Source organism: Phaenicophaeus curvirostris, chromosome 1 (assembly GCF_032191515.1).
Source record: "Phaenicophaeus curvirostris isolate KB17595 chromosome 1, BPBGC_Pcur_1.0, whole genome shotgun sequence".
Taxonomy (NCBI): domain Eukaryota; kingdom Metazoa; phylum Chordata; class Aves; order Cuculiformes; family Cuculidae; genus Phaenicophaeus; species Phaenicophaeus curvirostris.
In genome coordinates, this window is record NC_091392.1 from 169617882 (window position 1) to 169641649 (window position 23768).

General features: G+C 38.7%; 1 protein-coding gene across 6 annotated transcripts in view; it reads left to right on the plus strand.

The window, feature by feature from the left end:
• Positions 1-12799: 12799 nt before the first annotated feature.
• Positions 12800-23768, plus strand: part of PCDH9 (protocadherin 9) — a 685460-nt gene continuing 674491 nt past the window's right edge. For all 6 annotated transcript variants that reach the window (XM_069880494.1, XM_069880514.1, XM_069880505.1 and 3 more), the window contains exons 1-2: positions 12800-13360; positions 14609-17778. In XM_069880494.1, the coding sequence (XP_069736595.1) occupies positions 14743-17778 (3036 nt within the window). In that variant the 5' untranslated portion in view covers positions 12800-13360; positions 14609-14742. The remainder of the gene's footprint in view (positions 13361-14608; positions 17779-23768) is intronic.

The window sequence follows — 23768 nt, forward strand, 5'->3', positions numbered from 1 at the left end:
TCCACATACACTGCTAGAGCAACTGTCTTCCTGCACTAAAACCCTCTGGAGATATAGAAACATTAGTGAACATGTTAGAAGTACTAACGTGCAGAAACTTACCCTGTACTGCGTATGCTGCCTCTTGAGTTCTGCACAGGGAGCAGTCAGTCTCACAGTGCTCCTCTGTCTGAAAATAACAGCGAGTAGATGGAGTAAGACAGGTTCTGTGCAACCAAGGGAACACATTTGTTTTCTCCTTATAAATGCATTTACCAGGCAAACATCTAAATCCAGCGGAGTTCTGCCTGATGAAGCACCCATCTCCGTGGAGCCAGGGTTACTGTCTCTTCAGGAAGAAGCTCTATGCTGTATACTACCCCCACCTCCTCCACCTTTACCCCTCATAACTGGGTACATTAACGGCTCTGGGGTCTCTTCCTTACCTGAGAAAGTGAGTGATCTTTCGATTAAACAAATGGATTTGAAATAGCATTTTTAATTTTACTGTAATTACTACTATTACTTGATCACAAAGATTATAGTCCAATCATCTTTGCAACCAAACTTTATGAGAGATTCACTAGAACAGGAAAAGCTTTATCTGACAGGCATGCTCTTCCCTTTAGCTTCATTCTTGCAAGTATTTGCAGCTTTTCTTGTCAGGCAATAATGCATTCGATACAGTAGCATTTTTAATTACCTCAGTCACCATTCTAATAGTATCATCACTTCCGTAATAAGTGTCCATACAAATGTAAGCTTACTGCTGAATGCAAGTGATGTCAGCCTTCAAAATGGATGGTCACTATAATTATAACATAATTGTAAAAGAAAAAATTCTTTTTAGACAGTATTATTCTGTCAAAGATTTTATCTGGAACTAGTTATCTTGACAGCTTTACTGAAACTTTGTTATAATTAAATTCCTTTATCATGTAACTGTCTTGTTTGATTTTATTTCATATTACAGTTTTTAATTCATTTAATTAACATTATAGCCTCATTACACAATGGTATGTTTTTAATGCAGCTCATTTGTAAAACAGATATTAAGTTACATCCTAATGGACCCATTGCACTCAGTTTCTATACAGATGGCACTCTTGCCTGACCCATGACTGAAATTAGACACAGACTTATATATTTAAATTCTTGCAAAATAACAAACAGGAGTGGGATAACATGGAATAATTTCTAAGGCCTTCTTTGACAAAGCAAGGACAACAGAGAGTTTCAGGAGTTGAAGACCTTTGTGATCTCATCAGAAAAAACATAAATTCAGTGAAGGCAAACAATAACATTTTTCCCTAGCAACTTGCAATTTACATATAGTATTTTTTGCTTGGTTGGCTGTTTTTTATGTTTGTTTTTTAATAAAAAAAAGTCTCATAAAGATTTTAGCCCAGAAAATGGCACAACTGAACAATAAAAGAGGGAGGAGAATCTGTATAACTCATCATCTGTTGATGGAATGAGGTTTTGTTAATTGTTGCCACTTGCTGCATCTAACATTGGAAATGGAAACCTCTTAGTAATGTAAAGTTGCCAGCTTAAGATGATATCCCAAATGTACCTCGCTTCTAAGTCTTTTCAAAGAGATAGTTTCCTACCACAAGTCCAATACTACTGTTTGATGAATTAACAATTACTGGATTTGGGGTTTGGTTAGGTTTTAAAAATATTTTTTATAACTTTCTTAGTGCAATTTGAATTACATTATATTAAGCACAAATAAAAAGAAAAGGCAATTATTTAAATATGCACTGTTCAAAACTATACAATATTACAAATTATTTCCTTATTTTCTATTATGGAAATTTTACACAATATTTTGTCACCTTAGTTGAACTAAATTTGCTGTAATACAGGATGTTAGCTTAATTTTGTTAAATGCCTGTGATTACATTAACATCCTGAAGGCATCCAAGTATTTTGTTGTGACAGTGTATCAGGCTTTCTGGTGTCCTGAAAGCAGAGTGTATTCAATAATATAGGTTTTTTCAAAAAAAAGGATAATTACTATGGCAACTGTTTAGCTTCATGCTTCCACTTTGCTTGTCAAAATCTTTGTAAAAGAAAAGATGTAGATGACGTGCAGTACTTAAAAATATCCTCTAGATGACACTGTTTACTGCATTTAGAAGATACGCAGGCGTTTATAAGAAATAGCTGTAAATCGAATGAAATGCATTTGACAAGTATTGTTTGAGCCTAAGCCTGCTATCTTGACGTCAGTGGACAATATTTCAGCAGTTTAAGTGAAAACAAGATGAGCTACTGTATTTATCTATAAAACTGAATAAAAATGTACTTTTCTTTCAACAGAAAGGACTGCTCTTTAAAATGTAATTAAAATAGTTTTCATTGAATCCTAAGCTATAAAATGTACCATAGGAATGCTTCCTAATTAGTGAAACTCCTTCTTACACAAACACACATACTTAATTATTCTGGACGGCTTTATTTAAAAATGACACTGCATAAATATTAATCTTTTTTTCAACCATTCTTTGTTCCACCATCTATATTCATTGTAGCACTGTAAATTTTGAGTTCATTAGATCAGTTACTGCTATTTAGATGTAAATGTCTTCAAGGAGGATTAATTGCTCTCTAATTCTGATTTTTTTTTTAAGTCAGGATAATGAAGATATTCTGTGACATTTCTCTGATGATTAAAAAAAACCAAAACCAACAAACAAACAAAACAGAAACATCCCTTATGCTTCTGTATAATGCAGCTCATAGTAGATAAAACTTTGGAAAGCGTCTCAGTAATTTTTATGAGACTTGAGCCAGTAAATTAGGTTAGGTTGAGCTCCAAGAAGCCATTTAGTTGTTGAAATGTCCATGCTCAAGTTGCCTGTTCCTCACAGAGGCACTCTGGTTTCCCCTAGAACATGTGGAAGAGTGAAAATTCCAGAGTGCTCTCCTTCAAAAATGAATGAGAGGCCACTCTTTCCTTTAAATCAGTCAGAGAAGAAGGAACTGCGACTACCATGGTGATTTATCAACAAGCACCTGTAGAGCATGTAGCTGTACCTGTTGCAGCAATATTTTGAACAACTTTGCTATTTGCATCTTCCTACAGATTCTTTAAAGAACAAGAGAGCCTTGTCTAGGAAACTGGAAGTAACCGTTAGTAGGAGTTGTTTTGTATTACCTGTTGTTAGAAGGACCTAAATCTCCTATGAACCACCAAAAGCACTTGAATCACAGGCTGGAAATTCTTGACAGTTCTCCAAAGAAATGGGAGAGCCAAGAGTTTCTTTCTTTCTCTGTCCTGCATGATGTAAGCCCACACCATTCTCCCACTAGCAGAGTGTCTTAACCTGAGACTCAGTTATTCATGGAGGGTCAGGCTTACTGACACAACACAGGGTTATTTTCAAGGACTGTTTCATGTGATAGGTGTACACAGTTCATGAAGAAGGTAATGTAAATATACACACAATCTGTCTCACTAGGGCTTTAACTGTAGTATCAAATTAAACAGCATCATCAGGACATACAGTTAAGTTGTTCTTCCAGAAATTAGGAGTTGTGACTTTAAGTCTATAAAGAAGGAAAAAAAAAAAATGTAAATGCCCCCTGGGCTAAAGGCATATTAAAACCATTTAAACCTAAATTTCATGGTTGTGTTTAAAAATAAGGTAAAACAATACATAGTTCTATTCAGTGAAGAGACAGGAGCAGCATCTCGTTTGTACATGCTGATAGGCATTGAGATATGTATTGCTTAGACAGACCAAGACTGAGATGCTTTTGAGCAGCAACTCAGAAATTATAACTGTGTAAACTGAAACAAGCTATGTCAAACTTTATCCAGTTTGATGTCATTTATGTTCAGGCTTTCAGTATTACGCTCCAAGGTAGATGCTGATATTCTGTCCATAACTTACTCCAGACAATTAAGAATTTTTATATCAATTATTTGAAGCTTTGGCTTTTTTAACCACATACTTCCTCAGTAGTCTTACAGACTTACAGAAGATCTACTTCACATCAGAACAAGCAGCACTGGTGTTAATGAGAACAGAATCTGTGACAGCATACTTTAAATCAGAGCTGCTTTAGGCTATGTGGGAACACTGACATAATCATTTGTAATGCTAACTTCATACAATTAAGGAAATAATTATTAAAATGAGTGCCATCTCTCTACTTTGTGGGGATGATCTGGATTTTAAACATTCCTTTTCTTAATACTAGTAAGACATGCAGGTCCTGATGTTGAAATGAGTTCCAAGTGTCTTAAAGTCCATGTTCAGGCAGAGAACATTTCAGAGTTAAACATCAATTTACTCCCTCCCCCCCTGCCCCAACTTTTAGAAAAACTAAAACATACAAGCTTCTGAATAAGAAACAGTTAGGTTCAAGTTCTGTAGCTTGATTGGAAGATTACATATATTTAATTAAAAAAAGCTATAGACAGATTACTGTTGAACTATAGATATGTCTCTGCTAAAGAATGCTAAACTGGCAAAAGCTTTGGCTTTTGCTTTATGACATTTCAGATTAAATGCTTTCAGACTGATGGGACTAGCAGAGAAATACCTGTGTAGTTGTTCCATAGAGAAACTAAAGGGCGCTGACCCATCACAAGCCAAAGTGGGATAACACTTTCATCAACAAAATGGAAATATTCACTCTTGTTCAAAGACTTAGATTCAAGGCCAAGTACTTAAAGGGGAAGAAAATTCAAGGCTTACAACTCTTCTGGTTCTCTTGTAAGTAGCATAGGTATGTGTACAGAGAAAGATTCCTGCTATCCCATCTGTAAAAAATGTGTATCTCTAGGGCTAGCAGAGGCAGTCTCTTCATTCACTTAAATGTAATCATGTTAATAAGAATTTCAGTGTTTCCAGATTAAAAAAATTCCTATTTCTGTCAATAATGAACAGCATATTATTGTGCTGAATACAACTGGCTACTCTCGTATATCCTGAGGTGCTCTGCCACTCACATCGTAAGAAAAAAAAATCCTCTTCAATAAGATTCCCTGCACTTCTCAATCAAAAATCACCTGGACAATAATGTAAGCCAAGCAGTAGCTGAAGTTCACCTTTGAAATGGCTAGTGTTCAGCTTATGAAGTTTACTAAATTGCACAGATGTTTTGGGGGATTGACAGCAGTGCAGAAATGGGGGTAAAAAAAGGCTTTGTAATTACTACTCCTCACTAGTACGATAATAGCATAGGCAGGGTGAATCTAGTTTTACAATGACTGACATACTTTGTAATGCCTGAAAGTAAAAGACCTTCTAGTTACAGAAATGAGATAAACTCAACATTTTTGTATTATTTCTTCACGTGTCTTCTCCTACCATCACATGCATTTCACCTGAGTTCAGTCCAAGAAAATCTGTAGGTTTCTTTTTTTATTGCACAAATTTACTGTCTTCAGTGACAAATAGTTACATAGAAATATACTATACAAAAAAAAAAGAATGTCTAAATAGCACACTGAATAAACTTGAGTTACTGTTTTCCAAAATGTTGTACCTTGGAAACAAGTATCCTCTCTTCATAGCGGGCCTGAGGTTTGCAAGCACAGATATAAGCTAATCAGTCAGAAGGCCTTCAGTCTATCCAAGCTTTAGAAAGATAAAGAGGAAAGACAGAGATATGAAAGGGAATCTAAGCATTGATCCCTGTAAACACATCTGAAAATAACAACTTTCTGGCATATGTCAGAACAAACTTTGCCAGAAAAAAACAATGATGCTTCCAAGCCACTCCTAATACTGGTGGGGTTTTTTAGGTTTTTTGGTGTGGTTTTTTTTTTGCTATTTTTTTTCTGATTCTATAGTGTACTCCCTGAGATTTTCCTTGCTTATGCAATCCAAATCTGTCCCAGACCAGTTGCTGGGCAGAGGGAGATGGGTGTCCTGTTAGGCTTTGCTGTAGACCACTGCAGCACTTTCCTGCCTCTGTTAGGACTAAAAGCAACCTAATCTACCTGTCTAGACAAGGCTTTGCTCTGGTCTGATCCCTCTCTTTAGTGTTGTTTGTGACATCCAGAAATTTGACAAGGGAAGCAATTATTGATCAGTCTGAGGTCTGTTTTGCTGTGATAATTGCCTAAGAATGACTGAGTGATGCCCCTATAGATAGGTGCTTACTTATTTCCTGAGGCATGTCATCCTTAGAGCGACAGAAACATTGATAAGGAAGAGGACAAAATGACTAACTTTGATGGAGTTTGTGTTGAAACATCTGCTGCTTGTCCACTTGAGAGGCAGAAGCAGTGATTTATTAGTAGTAAAAAGGGAAAACCAATGAAACTTTCTGTCTTCCATGAAACTATTTTCTGACTATGAATGCCCAGTAAGTTCCCATGAAAAGAAAGCACTACTCCATTATCTGTATATTTTTACTTACGTTATGGCATACCACATACATGATAACACATTATTTACATTAATACTTTGTGTAACTTCTACCTGTCAGGAACTTGGCCAACAAGTCATTGAATGGAACAGTGAAAATCTAAAGAGAAGTCAAATTGTGGATTTAGGGTCTCTTAGGTCTTTTTCTCTTGTCCAGAATCTAAATATTTTTAGAATACCAAACAGCACGTACATGAATATGAAGATACTTAGTGACATTTCCAACTCCCTGTATGCACACCAAACACAAACTTGTAATTTTTGCCCGTTGTTTTAATGAAAGTAATTTCATTTGGATTTATCCTTCCTTTCAGGTGCAGCTCTTCATGGACACTGCACAATTCTGGCTTCCACATCAAGAGGAGTTCTGAGAGTAATCAGCATCCAGAAAACCAAAATTACAATTAAGTACTTCCCCAGAATATAGTGGCATGTACAGAGCTGGGGTACTGCCACCCATAGGAAGAAGGTACACACCTTCTCTTTTTCAACTCTGGAGCCCTGAAGAACAAAGCTTCTTTGAGAATCACAGCAACACCACTGGGGCATGGAAAAGGAATGCAGTTCAGCAATCTGCTCTCTTTCCTTCAGTGCATGAGCATGGTAACTAGATGGGTATAATCTGCTCAATGAAAAACTGTAGCTGTTGTAATGTTTCTGCCATTATATTGCAAAACACACCACCCGCAAAAGATAAAAACTTGAAAACTTGGATCCCTTGCTTTGACCAGTGTGTTAAAAAAAGCAAAAGTGTTGAAATAAGAAGAAGCAATCAGGACAGCACAATGCTTTTAAACAGAAATTAGTCATCTATCTGCCTGCCTACCTGTAATTTAAACAATAAAGCTATGTCTATGTCGAACGAGTATTTTTTTCCCCCAGAGGACATACAGTTTAATCAAGCTTCACTACCTTAGTAACCTTTTGTAAATAGTGAGGCATGGCGGACATCAGAGTAGGGCTGAAAAACAGAAGAAATTTAGATTCAAATCTGGATGTAAAGATGCCAGTCTCACTAATGCAAGTTAGTGTGAGTGTATTTATTGATTAAAATGAGCATTTTCTATTTTCAGTGCAAGCAAGGAGCAGGTCATAGGTTGAAAGCAGAAAAACAAAGTAAATCCCTGAAGGAGGTCTCATTCCATGCTTTGGGTCTCATTCTGATCCTGTCAACATTGTATTAGCATAACTCCATCAATCAGATTTACATCACCACTTTGATAGAAATTAAAATGCTTTAGTAAAGCTGTCTTCGGACATCATTTTTTCTGAAAACCTTTAGACTTCCTTTCTTTTTTTTGTCTTTTTCCTTCTCCCATTCTTAAACAATAAATATCAATAAGACAGGTTATTTGCAGGTCTTGTGAAATTTTCACTTTACACAAAAGCACACTGATTGGAATCTGTATGCTGTTTCTGTATTCTGATTCATCAGTTCCTTCCATCATAATAAATAACATGAGGGTAGTAAAGTAAAACATTTTTTTTCTTTTTGTGCCACATGCATTTACACCTCTTTTAAGTGGCCCAATAATTGCATTTTAAACAGCACTTGTTTATTATTATCTTTTTGCCATATTCAAATTGACTTTTATTGTTTTACCAAATAGTTACTAAAGCCTCAAGAGGGAGAAAAAATCCCTAACACATTCAAGCAAACAATTCAAGTTTGTACATTAATCTGTACCTTTAAATAGACGACAATAATTAATGGGAGTTCGGCACCTTGCTGTATTGTACAGTGACAGGGATTAAACACTGGCATAGCAAAATGCCAGTTTTCAGCTTGTGCATTTGTAGACCCTTCAGAGCCATGAACTGACATTTGCAATCTTTGTCAGTCAAAAAAAATGGCAAATTCAGTTAAATTTAGTTCTGCCATTCAAATGGAATAAAGGTCATCACCCGCCCCTTTTGTGATTTGATTATCCAAGGACTGAGTTTATTTTCTTGAAGAAAGATACATTAAAAGGGCTTGATTCTGCAGCTATTGCCCAATCTCAGCATCTTAATTGGATTATTCATCATTAACTGACATAGCTATTGCTGTTTATTTCAGAGTACATATTAATATATAGTCCAAAAGTGTTTGCTTAAGTGTTTTTCTTTTCCTAGCACTCTCACAACCAGATTGAAAACAAATTAAATAATTTTTGAAATTATAATATTAAGTATATTAAATAAATATAATTTATAATTAAATTACCTGGCTTTTTGAAATGCTGTAGTTATGTATGGTTTCCATTACACAAAATGTTTTAATTGACTTCATTTATTTGAACTACTCAGATAAATAAAGACTCCAGGTTTGGTCCCTACACCCAAAAGGACAAGGAAACTCTGAAGCAAGCTCCTGAAATCCAGACCATTAGGTGTATAAAGTTTGGACAATGGCAGCATGCTCGTAAAGAGAAACATACTTGTAAGGATATGCAGAAAACACAGGCTCCATGATACTCTTCTCTATACTGCTCTCAATTTTGTGTTATTCTACTCTCTCATCTTCATAGCCTCCCTGAAGTTTTAGGGGTTAGTAGCACAGCAGATGATAAGCATCACTTTTTTGGCCCAGGACTTCTTGTAAGAACTGGATTTCCTGAGATTACTATGAGACTGAACTGTGGCAGAAGCCCAAGTCAAGGACAGAGTAATGCCAGTGCTAGCTTGAGCAGAGCAAACATCTGCTCTGTGGAAGTGGACTGCTTCATGGATTAAACGCTATCTATAATGGAGGGAGGGGGGTGGGTGTCCTCAGTTCTTACCTGCCACAATGAACTCCAAACCTCTTCTCTTTCCAGGAACAACACCACAAACACCCTGGACAGTCTTGGCAGAACCAGCAACTTGGCTACTGGAGATAGGACCAAGGTTGCATTTGCAAATGATTCAAGCAACATTTAAGAAATAAGGCCTCCTGTGATAATAGCAAGGACTTCTAAATAGCTAGCACACAACCTGCTATTCAAACACACAAGCAAATGTTTATAATGCATATTTTCACTATGTGGGACTGAAGGGGACACACTAAAGGTGCACCATAGGTCAAGTTCTAATGTCATGGTGGCATTGACATGAAGTAAAAGAGCTCGTTCATTAGCATATGAATCAGCTTTCCATAGAAAGTGGTAAAACTGCAGGAGAGGAAAAGCCATTTTGCTTTAATAATAACAGCCTGTAAGAAGCAATCCCAGGTACAAAATGATCAAGTGACCAGAGCCAGTTCAGTGAAGAATGATAGCATTTTGTGCTCAACACTTCAAGATTAAAGTCTTCTGTTAGCTAAGCATAATGTGAATCAGTTTCATGTATAATGCATTGTGTGAGCCTGTAGCCAGTATGATACAATGTAAGCAATTCCATTTAGTGCAATTTGACTATAGCTAGTACAGAATAATTGGAGTCAGTTTCTACCATGCTAGAATTTGAGTCAAATATGATATAGAAAAGAATTTGATACATAATAATACGGAGGCGAAGATAACAAGCAATGATGTGGATGAATAGTTAATATGCTATAATACAGAAGTCATTTTAATAGGTTATGATGTGATTAGGAATCCGGTGTTCTTATATGCAGACAAAAGACTAATACATAATGGTAAAGAAAGGAGACTATTAAGGAACCATATAAATAAAAGTACATAGCTGCATTTGAGGCAAGCATAACATCAAATACTGTAGTTTTTCTCAAATATAAGAGTGAGCAAATAAACATTTACTGGAGGATAAAACATGGCTATTCAAATGAACATGGGAAATGTTTCAGAGTAGTTCTTCACATTTCAGAGGCAGCATAATGCTGCACTGGGCAATTCCGACTCCTGCTAAGGAACCCAGCCCTTTCTATTAATTTTCTCCCATTATTCGAAGCAGTTGTGACAGTTCTAGCCCCTTTGGTACTCTGGGACTCAAATTTACAATCCGTTGTGCGAACACTATGGTCTGAAGACCTGCTTCTTACATGAGGTTAATCATATATGATTAGTTAAAGAACTAAAGCAATTTAAAGCAAGCACATAAACATTAACATGACAAATCTGCACATAAACATCTCTAGCTTTCTAAAATAACATAAGAAAAAGAGCAGAAATATGCTATTATTGTGACTTGTGACTGTATTGGGTTTAAATCCAACAGACACGAGTTCACTGAAATTTTACTTTTTTTTTCTTCCTAACTTTTCATGAGGTTAACCCTGTGTACATGAGAACTCATTTATGAGCATGTGCTAATCAGTTCTGACTACAAGTTAAAGTCATCCGTGAGCAAACAGAAAACTATTCAGCTTAGCAATAAAGTTAAATAATTATTACCAGGCTATGTGATGTGACTACAATGTGACATTGAAATGACTATGGTGTGATTAGAATAAGAATGTTGTATGTCTGTGATGTTACTAGAATGAGGCTATAAAACGTCTGTGATGCCATACTGCTGTGGTATGACTAGTGTCAAGAAAATGCGTGCATTATTAACGCATACATAAACATGCTGTATTTCAGGAGACTGCATTACACGGGATGCTAGTAGTTCTAATTATCTTCTTTATTAATGGCTGTTCTACTTTGTATTTTAAAAGATGAAGGAATTGCACACTTAATTCATTCACAGAATTTTTTTTCTAAGCGGTTTGGCAGTAAAGTTGCTCCTTCATGTCACTTGCTTGACATTAAATGCTGGGGCTCCAGCCATCCTTCCTGTATTACATAATGAACATTTTTCTTAAACTATTATTAGATTCAGTTCCGTTTGCTACCATTACTTGACGTCATCAAAACCAAGATCAATTTTTTTATGTGTGTATCTGTAACAGGAGTCTTTTAGACACAATGAACAGTAAAACTAAGAGTGTTTAATCTTTCTACACGATGGGATTACAGATTTGCAACATTCACATACACAGCATCTGCATCCATATGACTAGCAAAAACATGTACATGTATCAGTATGTACCACACAAAACCAAGCAATGCAAGTTACTGACCTCTGAGAGACAGAAGCAACTTCCAGCACCAGTTAACAACGCATCATACGTACACATTCACACTGAAGTCTAAAGGTAGAGAAGAAGCCTGCATCTGAAAATCTAAAATCTTCAAGGTAGGAACTCGGATCTTCAGCTGCCCAGTGCTATCAGCTGAAGATTTGCAAATTATCTAGACGTAATACCGCACACAGAAAAAGCGAAATGCTGAAGTTATTTTGGGGGTTTGTATGCATATTTATTTGAAAGGCTTAACCAGAAACAGCAGCCAGTGCGGCCGTGTACCCAGACATACTCAGTTGGATAGCTACAGTGTCATACGGCTTGCAAGTTCAAGCTCAGAAAAGCTAGCAATAAAAGCACAGTCAAATGAAGGTTCATTCATGCTTCAGAAAACGTTGAAAAAGGTACCACATATAATGCACTATATATAATGCACTGTAATCATCTTCTTGTCACACTTTTGAGGTCACTCCTATCGTAACACACTGGCATTCTATTACATCGTCTTCCAGGCATGTGATGCTTCTTTATGGCTAGCTGGATGATCTACCCGTGTCATTCACAGGGAAGGCGAAATGATCACTTTTATTATTTATCAAACCACTGAGAGGAATGTTTTCCAGTTCAATGTTTAAGCAGACAAACCCCAAACCAACAGAGCAGCTCTCTCGTTCCTTCGGTGCGTATCTCGGCTGACCCTTCGGGAAGGGGAAGGAGAAAGGTGTGCAGGCGTAAATGGGAGCTGAGACAGGTCTGGAGTCAGAGCGGCGTGAATTATAGATGAAAGGGCATGTATTAAATATAAAGTCGAACCGCGCGGCGGAGGGGCCGGGGCGGGCTGCTCCCTCCGGCGCGGCGCCGGCCCCGCGGAGGCTGCGCGGACACCAGCGGCCCCGCAACCGCAACGCGCTGCCCCGCGCAAGGGGGGCCGAGCGCGCACCTCTCCCCTCCACCTCCCAACCCACAACAAATCCCGATTTTTCGGGATAACCCCGGGACTGCTCGCAAAGCCGATGAGCTTTTTGCGCCCCCTCTCCGCGCTCACCGGGGCGACCCCGACTCCCGCTGCGCTTGGGGATGCTGCGCTCCCACGCTCCGGGATGCTGCGCCCCCGGCCGCGGAGCGCCAGCCGGCCAGGTCGCCGTGTCCGCAGGCCACCCCACCTTCCTCCTCCCATCCCCCCGCCGCCCCGGCGCTGCTCCCCGTGTCCCCATAACCCTTCCGCCCGGCGCGGAGCCGCCGCGCTCGCCCCGCCGCCCCCGCCGCCCGGCGAGCGACGTGCCCGGCGGCCAATGCCGGGGCAGCGCTCCGCTATCCACCGCCCCCGCCGGCGCGGGCCAATGCGGAGCGGCGGGAGGGGGGGCCTAGCGCCGCTCACACCCTCCCTCTGGGCTTATTGAGAGTTATATCAAGAATTTCAGTTCAGAGAGAGAAGGAGAGAGCGTGTGTGAGGGAGAGAGGCTGGGAGGGAAAGCGCCGTCGCTTCCTCCCGTCACTAAAGCAATAACCTATTAGGAATTTTTTTTTTATTTTTTGTTTTTTTTTTTTTCTCTCACCCCAGAGATCTAGAGGGACAGAGAAGCATCGCCAGACCAACTCTTGCCATTTCCAGTAAGAAGTTGCAGACTTCATGTAGCCGTCTCTGCTGTGAGAGACATGGAAATTGTGTGCAGTGCTGAGTGGAAAATACCCCCGGTCTGAAGAAGTGCACCGGATTTTTTGCTGGCTGCTTGTTTGGGTTGTTGCGTGCCCGTTCACCACCCGAAGGATCGCCGCTTGCTCGAAATGAAACGTGGAGAGGATGACTAACGACAGAACTGTGAATTTGTTCCATGGAGTTGCTAATTTGCCACCCCGAAGCAACACATATCTGGAGGAGGAAGCGTTTGGCTGCTGCTGATTTCTCCCAAAACTGGTGGTTTACCAGATCCATTGTGCTCTATCTGCTGGAACAGATCATTGCGTAGCTGCAGCAGATCGTCAAAGGTAGACAACCAACGTAAGTGCAAAGTTACCCATACACTGCGATGCCTTTCATTTAGGAAAAAAAAAAAAAAAAAGCGAACACAGTATATTTATCTAAGGAATGAATCAGTGTTTCAGATTCAGTTCATGTTGGTGGCAAGGGCTCACCTACACGCTGTCTCTGCATCCCTACCTGCATCACTCTGCTGGAAGTAATCACGGGCATCAGCTATCGTGCAGCTTAATGCAGATAAGATCAGTGCTTAGGGTCTGCTCGGTTCTGCCAAACTGTAGGTGCTGGCAGCTTTGCACCCGGGTAATTCGCGGTTAGCAGAGCATGCAAACAGAAGTCTGTCTGTCGCTTTTTTTTCTTTTTATTTTTTTCTAATTTTCTTTTTTTTTTTTTTTTCCACCTGCATTATTAGTCTGCAGTATTTATGTGTGGCAGCTGCTAATATCCTGAAGGGAGATCAGTGTTAGTAGGTAAAAGCTGCCCCTTTTTTATCCCCTCTGGCCATGAGAAAATACATTCCCCCCCCCACCCCCCGTGTCTGTAAACATGCTGGCTGCACATAAGTTGCATTTTGAATCTCCAGCCTTTTGATTTATATTGTGTTTAAAAACAAGCAAATAAAGTTTAAGGTTATTAAAACAGAAGGAAAAGTATCCAACATCTGGAGAGGAAACACTGAGCTGAGAGTGTAAGAAACTGTAAGTCCTGTTATTGTCTCATCAGTTAATAGGGATGTGAAGTAGCCAGTGACGACTGCTGCTGCAGCAGCATGTCCGGGTGGTTATTTCCCAGTTCGATAGCTATAAAGGGGGATGCAAGGCACAAGCACAAGGAGCAGAGTAAAATCTGGTTTGCAAGAGCTGAAAAATATGTATGGAAGGAAACAATTACATTTGGCAGCTGACATAGCAGTTACAATCCAGAAGTAGTGCAGGAAGATTTTTTACTTGCACCAAATCACTGGGTGGAGGAGGGTAGAGGGGGAATGCATTTTACAGATTACATAGTATACCAAGAAATTATTCAGAAAGTATGTGTTGAAACTGTAACTACTCTTAATCCTGCGAGTAGTTATTTCAATTCTTACCCTGTGTAAATACAGCCAATGGGATATTGGTGCATTTGTCCAGAGGGATTCCTTGTAAAAGTGAGCAGTAGCAAAATATACTGCTCCAAGTGTGCATTGCAAAAAGAAGTAGTAGTTGGAGATTGTGGACTTGTCATGCCTAAAAAAACCAATAATGCTGTTCTGTGTGGTTGTGTTGACAGTGTTGTCTCCAAATAAGAAATGAGATGTAATGCATCCTGCAGTCCATGCATGCCTCCTCTTGCAAATCGCGCATCATTGCTCTCTGGAAACCTTTAAGTTCTAAAATCTGGGAAAAGAGAATAGAAACATTATCATGGACCTGAGGGATTTTTACCTGTTGGCTGCTTTGATTGCCTGTTTAAGGCTGGATTCTGCTATAGCTCAAGAACTTATTTACACTATTAGAGAAGAGCTGCCTGAAAATGTGCCCATAGGGAACATACCAAAGGACCTGAACATTTCTCACATCAATGCTGCCACGGGGACCAGTGCCAGCCTTGTCTACAGACTGGTGTCTAAAGCAGGGGATGCCCCTCTGGTCAAAGTGTCCAGTACCACTGGGGAAATCTTTACAACGTCTAACAGAATAGACAGAGAAAAACTCTGTGCTGGAGCTTCCTATGCAGAAGAAAATGAGTGTTTCTTTGAACTTGAAGTGGTGATTCTCCCCAATGACTTTTTTAGACTGATCAAAATAAAAATCATTGTAAAGGATACTAATGACAATGCACCTATGTTTCCATCCCCTGTCATCAATATCTCCATCCCAGAAAACACTCTGATCAACAGTCGCTTTCCAATCCCATCAGCAACAGATCCTGACACAGGTTTCAACGGTGTACAGCACTATGAGTTGTTAAATGGGCAGAGTGTCTTTGGACTGGATATTGTAGAAACTCCGGAAGGAGAGAAATGGCCTCAGCTAATCGTGCAGCAGAACTTGGACAGAGAGCAAAAGGACACCTATGTGATGAAAATCAAAGTGGAGGATGGAGGTAACCCCCAGAAATCCAGCACAGCCATCCTGCAAGTCACAGTAAGTGATGTCAATGATAACAGGCCAGTGTTTAAAGAGAGTCAAGTAGAGGTTCATATACCAGAGAACGCCCCTGTAGGCACTTCTGTAATTCAGCTTCATGCTACAGATGCAGATATAGGAAGCAATGCAGAAATCAGATATATTTTTGGTGCCCAAGTCGCCCCTGCAACCAAAAGATTTTTTGCTTTAAACAACACCACAGGGCTGATTACAGTTCAGAGGTCCTTAGACCGAGAAGAGACTGCTATTCACAAAGTGACAGTGCTGGCTAGCGATGGTAGCTCTACACCGGCTCGTGCAACTGTTACCATCAATGTCACTGATGTAAATGATAACCCTCCTAACATAGACCTCAGGTACATAATAAGTCCCATCAATGGCACAGTGTACTTATCTGAGAAAGATCCCATCAATACAAAGATTGCTCTAATTACGGTTTCAGATAAGGACACTGATGTTAATGGCAAAGTGATCTGTTTCATTGAGAGAGAGGTTCCCTTCCACTTGAAGGCAGTTTACGACAACCAGTATTTGTTAGAGACCTCTTCCTTGTTGGACTATGAGGGCACCAAAGAATTCAGCTTTAAAATTGTTGCTTCTGATTCTGGCAAGCCCAGTTTGAACCAGACTGCTCTGGTAAGAGTTAAACTGGAGGATGAAAATGACAACCCTCCGATTTTCAGCCAGCCTGTAATTGAGCTGTCAGTTTCTGAAAACAACCGGCGTGGTCTATACTTAACAACTATTAGTGCCACAGATGAAGACAGTGGGAAAAATGCAGACATTGTTTATCAGCTTGGCCCTAATGCCTCCTTTTTTGATCTGGATCGAAAGACAGGAGTTTTGACAGCCTCCAGAGTTTTTGACAGAGAGGAGCAGGAGCGTTTCATTTTCACTGTTACAGCCCGAGACAATGGCACCCCTCCTTTGCAAAGTCAAGCAGCTGTAATTGTTACTGTGTTGGATGAAAATGACAACAGTCCCAAATTTACTCATAATCACTTCCAGTTTTTTGTATCAGAGAACTTACCAAAGTATAGCACAGTGGGGGTGATCACAGTGACCGATGCAGATGCCGGGGAAAATAAAGCGGTGACTCTTTCCATCCTGAATGACAATGAAAACTTTGTGCTGGATCCATACTCTGGAGTTATAAAATCCAATGTTTCTTTTGATCGAGAACAGCAGAGCTCTTACACTTTTGATGTTAAGGCAGTAGATGGAGGGCAACCTCCTCGCTCTTCTACAGCGAAAGTAACCATAAATGTAATGGATGTTAACGATAATAGCCCCGTTGTCATCTACCCACCTTCTAACACTTCTTTTAAGCTAGTGCCACTCTCAGCAATTCCAGGATCGGTGGTAGCTGAAGTGTTTGCTGTGGATATAGACACTGGAATGAACGCCGAGCTTAAGTACACAATTGTAAGCGGAAATAACAAGGGTTTGTTTCGGATTGATCCAGTGACAGGTAATATCACTCTGGAAGAAAAACCAACTCCTAATGATGTGGGGCTTCATCGCTTAGTTGTCAACATAAGTGATTTGGGTTATCCCAAATCCTTGCATACTCTTGTGCTTGTGTTTTTGTATGTAAATGATACTGCTGGAAATGCCTCTTATATTTATGACTTGATACGCAGGACTATGGAAACACCTTTGGATCGGAACATAGGGGACAGTAGCCAACCCTACCAAAATGAGGACTATCTTACGATCATGATCGCCATTGTGGCAGGTGCCATGGTTGTCATAGTTGTTATATTTGTCACAGTTCTCGTTCGCTGTCGACATGCATCCAGATTCAAAGCTGCCCAGAGGAGCAAGCAAGGTGCTGAGTGGATGTCTCCCAATCAGGAGAACAAGCAAAACAAGAAAAAGAAAAGGAAGAAAAGGAAATCTCCGAAAAGCTCTCTTTTGAACTTTGTGACAATTGAGGAGTCCAAACCTGATGATGCAGTTCATGAACCTATCAACGGGACAATAAGCCTTCCAGCGGAGCTGGAGGAGCAAAGTATAGGAAGATTTGATTGGGGCACAGCACCACCAACAACCTTTAAGCCTAACAGTCCTGATCTTGCCAAGCATTACAAATCTGCCTCTCCACAGTCTGCTTTTCATCTCAAACCTGACACTCCAGTGTCAGTGAAGAAGCACCACGTGATTCAGGAACTTCCATTGGACAACACCTTTGTTGGTGGTTGTGACACTCTTTCCAAACGCTCTTCCACTAGTTCAGATCACTTCAGTGCCTCAGAGTGCAGTTCCCAAGGAGGCTTCAAGACAAAGGGCCCCTTACACACCAGACAGGTAAACGAGCACTTTTACTGGTCTATAAGTACTACATACAAGTGCCCGATCAACCAGTATTAAAAGTGCCAGTATATTGTGGGTTTTATTGTTTAAGTCTAAGTTAATTTAGTTATATGATGGGGGGAACAAAAAAAAAAAAAACCAAAACAACAAACCAACCAAAACAAAAACCCTTGGCCCTTTCATCATTTACCTGGGGCTTAACCATGTGTTTCTGAAATGCCTCTAGTACTTTGGGTTTTGAAGAATACTGATTGTTTAAGGACTATTATGCATCTGTGCATGTGCACGTACACGTGCATAAAAAAAAAACAAACCTGGAAAAAAAAGCTTTTTTTTTTTCTCCCCAGTATTTGACTGTCCAAATGTAAAAGTTATTGAAAAACTGTTTCCTAATATGCCAAAATTCAGTCAGAAAATTTGACTCTTTCAAGATTGAAGCGATATGTACATTCAGTGTCAAATTTCAAAGTGAGTTGGCTTGAGTTTCTTTTATAGTTCAAGCTGATTTGGAACTTTGTTAAGTTAGTGTTACTAAAGGGGTTAATTCTTTTCCCTAACAAAGACAGCCGAATTTCCAAGCTACTTCATCTGTGAAGCACATAGTGTGTTGGTAGGATAGAACTAAGCCATACGGAAGTCTTCCTCTGTTTTGAGTTCCAGATGATTTTGTTGTAATAGATTAAAGTTGGTATCGCATAGACAGTTTGTTGCATATTTTAAAAAATCACCAAAGCGTACATTTGAAATTAGCGTGTTGTCTGAATGCATCTGAATTATGTAGAAAAAGTCAGCCCATTGTAAATGTTTTCTCATGTTAGTAATGCGTAAGTGATCTGTCATAACTCATTTTAAACTGTGAAATACGCCATATGAAGAGGGATTAGGAAGCTGAGAGACTCATATTTCAACCAAATCCAGCATTAGTTTTTCTTAGGTCTGATAATTCCTTGCTAATAAAGATTTAAATGCGGCGCTGTCTAATTTATTTTATTGGTGCTTGTCTTTTGACACTGACTGTGGTTGTCGGCACAGCCTGTAGATGGCGCTAAGGTAACACGTCGCTTGCACTGGCCCGTTGCCAGCCCTGCAGTAGCTGGGGAAAGGGAGGGGGGGAGGGAAGGATCAAGCTGATATTACAGCCAAAGAACCTTTTATTTAATGATGGTTGCACTGGAGTGGTCAGTAGTTAAGTTTGCGTGTTTGCAAGGCAAGCTTCCTTAGCGCTTCAGTTTCGTTCCACCGACTTTGTAGGTGTTGGGAGTCGTGTTTATATCCCTGCTGGTGCTGTACCCTCCAAGTGGCAGTGATTTGTCTGAATTTATTAGGAATATGAATCCTAGAGAATCAGGTGAGACACATTTAGGCTTGTCTTTGCAAAAAGATTTTGACAGTAGCCAAGTTTAGGATAAAGTCATTCTCTTGCTGTTGCATTAGCCTTATTTGAGATGAATGTGACGTTTCCAGAACTGTGTCTCGACTTTGAGTATCTGTAAGGTGTCACGCTAACAAGATACTAAGGATAAAACAAGCACTTTTGAGGCAGTTCTGCTAAAGTAACTGCTCCAAAACAACTCGTACTTACAATGAGACACTGAAAACAGTGCAGAAGATTCTCACAAAATCTTAACCTAAGGACTTCAAAGAAGTATATACTCCCAGAGCCGTCTTCAGGCTGTTACACAGCACCGTACATACTCTCAGTGTAAGTTAAAAAAAAAGAACCAATTAAAAAAACCCCAACAAGTTTGTAGGAGAACTCTACATAATCTGTGGTTACTCAGCTGAAGTTTTCTCTGCAGTTTTAGTTACAAAATGTAACACCCCTAACCTACATATTCCTTTTCTGTTCTGAGATGTTGTTAATTTAGCTTAAATAAGGCTTTCAAACTCCGTTAGGAAACTCAGGCTTAATCCCTTACAGCATCTAGAGGCAGTTAAGACCCAAAAAATTATTTACCTGACAGCACGTATAAGCCCTGCACAGTGAAACAGAATATGAGGAAACAAAAAAACCAACCAACTAACCGAAACCTACTGGCAGTATTTTCAGAGTTACTTGTGGTTGTTACATTATATATACTGGTTTCAGTTTAGTGATATCTATCATATACCTGTATATGGTCCGGTTTAAAATTCCACTTCAGTCTTATTGAATCTTTTTTGAAGAAAGTAGATACTCATCTCGTATGATTTCGATAATTTCCTGCCAAAGCTGTAATATTATATGTAACTGTAAAACATAACTGTCTTCGGTAGACAGTTATCTAAACCAAGCTTGTGTGTTTTTATTCTGTGGGGGAGGAGATAGTGTCTTTTATTTTTCCTAGTGCTGAGTATTACAGGATGCAATCTTTTTATGCTCCCTTTTCACTTCTGGCTGGAGGAGTATAGCCAGCAATGTTAGCAATCGATATCAGCCTTCCTATTATTCTGTCTGTAGTTCCTGAAATTAGGATGCATTTTAGCTAATATTCATTGGCAGAGTAGTTAAATACGCTTTCTTAGGTCTTTTTAGGATTGTGATAGAGTATAGCCTTTAATCAAAGTATTCAGACTTTAAAATCTTACCGAATAGTAGTATATGCTAACGCCACATTATCTGAAAAACATTTTTTTTAAATTCCTTTAGGAAGAGCTACGTAGTTCTGTGCCACTGCACTGCTTTCTTGAGGTTTAACATAATCCATTTTTCTTTATAAAATGTTAGAAGTTGTACTATAAATTACCTATGTGTTTGGCAAGTTTTCTTTATGTAATTTGCAAAGGGTGCGGGAATTGTTGTGCAGGATATTAAGTTTGGGAAAGAAGAAATACAGGATTAATATGTATCTAAGAAATACTAGGATCCTCCATTTTTGCTTACAGTTTCTTTCAGTCCAAGGTAAATAACACATTCAATGTATCTTGCAGATACATTAATATTAATAGGGAGCTGAGACTGAAGTCCACACTTGGACTTCATTCAAGAAAAGGAACATTACTTTTAATGGAAGCTTGGCCCTAGAAATCTGTTAGAACTGGGTCCTATGTCAGAAAGCTTTTAGAATTCAAAAATAGGGTGTTCAATACAAATATCTTAGGTTTGTTGTTTTTGTTTGGTTGTGGGGTTTTTTGGTTTGGTTTTTTTGGTTTGTTTTTTTTTTTCCTGGTTAATTCCTGTGCAATCATCAGCAAATTTAGTGGAAATTCTGTGGTTAAGTCTTTACATGTCACTTGAATTGCACAGCCTGATGTTTTAGAAGTTCCCAGTATAAAAACCAAAGCCTTCTTCAAGTGCCTACCTTGCAGTATACCTGGTGGATGCTCTGAAAAGAGCATTTTTGAATACTTGAACTTGAGATTGTTGTAAATGCTAATTCACATAATTAGGTGTATGGAAAACATGTTGCACACCACCAGCTTGTATAGCTAAGCTTCCAAAATCAGTGTTAGGACTCATAAAGAATACTGAAATCTATGCAGACTTCTCAATCAGTGTTCTTTTTGGCATTTGATTGAACTTCAAAATGTACTTCAAATTAATAAATTGGTACATTAAACAGCTACATAGATGTACAGTAGAAGACAACACGTTGTATTCTATATGAAAGAGCTCATAAAAAGCAAATAAACAGTAAAAAAAAACCAGATTAAATAACAGAAAAAAAGGACCAAATTTATGATGGTTATCCCAGTTTTAAATGAGAAGAATGTAATTTAATCAGGTTTGAAGTACAGCAGTGAAAAGTAGCACAGGTTTAAAAATATGTATCAGTATGGGTTTTGAGCAAAACCTTCAGTCTTCATTCCTAATCAAATGGCATTTGGGCATGTGTTTAACTTTCATTTAAAGTGGTGAGACAGAAGCAGATTCTTAAAGTCCAAATGACATCAGATGTTGTCTTCAACAAAGACAACTGCAAGCACTCTCTAAGCACTTTTCTGAATCAAAATGATAGTTTAGAAATTTTGGAAATGTGCACAGTTCTAGTAGATTCAGGAAAGCTAAATATTGTCGTTTTATTTCTATGCTGTGGTGGCAGAAATTAAGGATTTGGGCTTGACTGACACAGTAAATGCATTCCATACTAAGGTGTATTTTTATTCACATAGTCAATAACATAAGCGCTATGGAGCTTCCTTTACTCTTTTTTTCCAGTCAAAGGATTTTTTGCCTGATCAAGGAATGAATATCCAGGCTCCTGCTGATAAACGCACATCACTTAAGCTTTCTGTGGCAAATGTAATTGATGTTATCTTGCTTTGGAGTGTTTAAATTTGTAACTTCAGGGTTTATGTAAGAGAAAAGAAAAGCTGAAAACATTAATGACTATTAATTTGATACACTGAGAGTGGCAATTTCAAGGTGCGTATGTTGATGGAAATCTACACTGAAACAGCAGTGCAGAGTCTACGTCACCTGAAAATATTAAAATTCTGTAACCATAGCATTCCATAATTCTGTGCGTGGTATTATTTTTAGTGGCCTTGTTTTACTGCTTAGTATTAAAAATTTTTTTTTTTTTTTTAATGCCTGGTTTATTTTATGTGTTAGCATGGATATTAGTCTTGGTTGAGGACTAGTCACCTGGGAAAATGTCTGCATGTGAAATTCAATTGTTTTTTTAGTTCTGTGTATTTATATATCTATATCTATACTAGAATATTAGAAATGGTGAAAACGTATGATGTGTTATTTTCTATCCTTGTATAACTGAAAAATAGGTTAGCGGATTTTGCTCAACTGTCTAAAGAAATTCATCTTTGAGCTGAGACCAAGCATGGAAAATTTCAGCTGAAAAGAAGAATTTTTCAGAAAGTTAAGAGCATGTGAAGACTGAGGGTTATAATGGAAATCTGAACATAACCCTAAGCTATAATGCCATTTTCAGTAGCGACAGTAGGAATGCTAAATTAGAGTAGGGGACATTTTGTGTATACAGATACAGACACTAAAAGCTTAGGAAACTTAATTTCTCTTTAAACATTTCACATGCATAAGATTTTTATCAGAACCACTGATGTCTCATCTGTGCTGAATATGCAAAGCTGAAGTTTCACAAATACTAATAAATGTGTTCCACACATGGGATGAGAGATTGATCCTGTGAGTTTAATGCTATTGGAATTTTGAGGTATTGTTCTTCTGTATATAGGAACAAGGAGGGATCTTTTTAGTTTCCATTTCAGATTTTTACTTCCAAATAATCTATTCTTCTAGCACCGCAAAACCATATCAGCCACACTTTATTGACAGCAATTTTATTGTAGCTAGAGGCTTACAGTAAGCTGTTTATTGCTGTTCCCTGACTCGGTTGACAGCAATTTGGGAATTAATTTTCTTGCCCCTGATGTGCTTTCTTGGGTATAAACAACAGATGTTAAAGATATGAAAACTATGACCTGTTTACGTTCAGCAACTCTTTACGGACACACTCTACCCGTCTGAACTGTAGGTTTCAAGTACTAAGTAAAATTGGTCCATGAGTTCTAGGTTTCTTACTTTTCCAGTAGAACTGTTGATCTAGACGTATTCTGTATGAGGGTAGATACATAATACCTAATGGACCAGTTCTCATCTAAGCAAATTCAGTTCAAGTTTCGTTTATTACGGGAGATGCACTGTCACCAAACATACAGAATCTAACAGGCAAAACAGACATATGTTTTGAAAGATCTAACAGAAATTAGAGGTGATACCTGAATTTTTGTTATCACTTCTGCCACAGCCTTGGCTTGTAAAACCTATGTGCCAAAGTTTCCTCAGCTGGTACTCAAGTATAGCAATCCCACATACGTTCTGTAACGTATGTATCTTTGCTGAAGGAACAAGCACATACAAAATCATACATTACTTTCTTCTTCTTCTATTTCTGCTTTGAACATCCAGCCTGTGGTGCATGTAAAAAGAGTTATCCCATTAGACTGATGTGGCCATTTAATCAGTTCATTTCTGGTTTACCTGAGATAACTTTCCATTGACTGGAAAAAGATTTCCCAAGCTA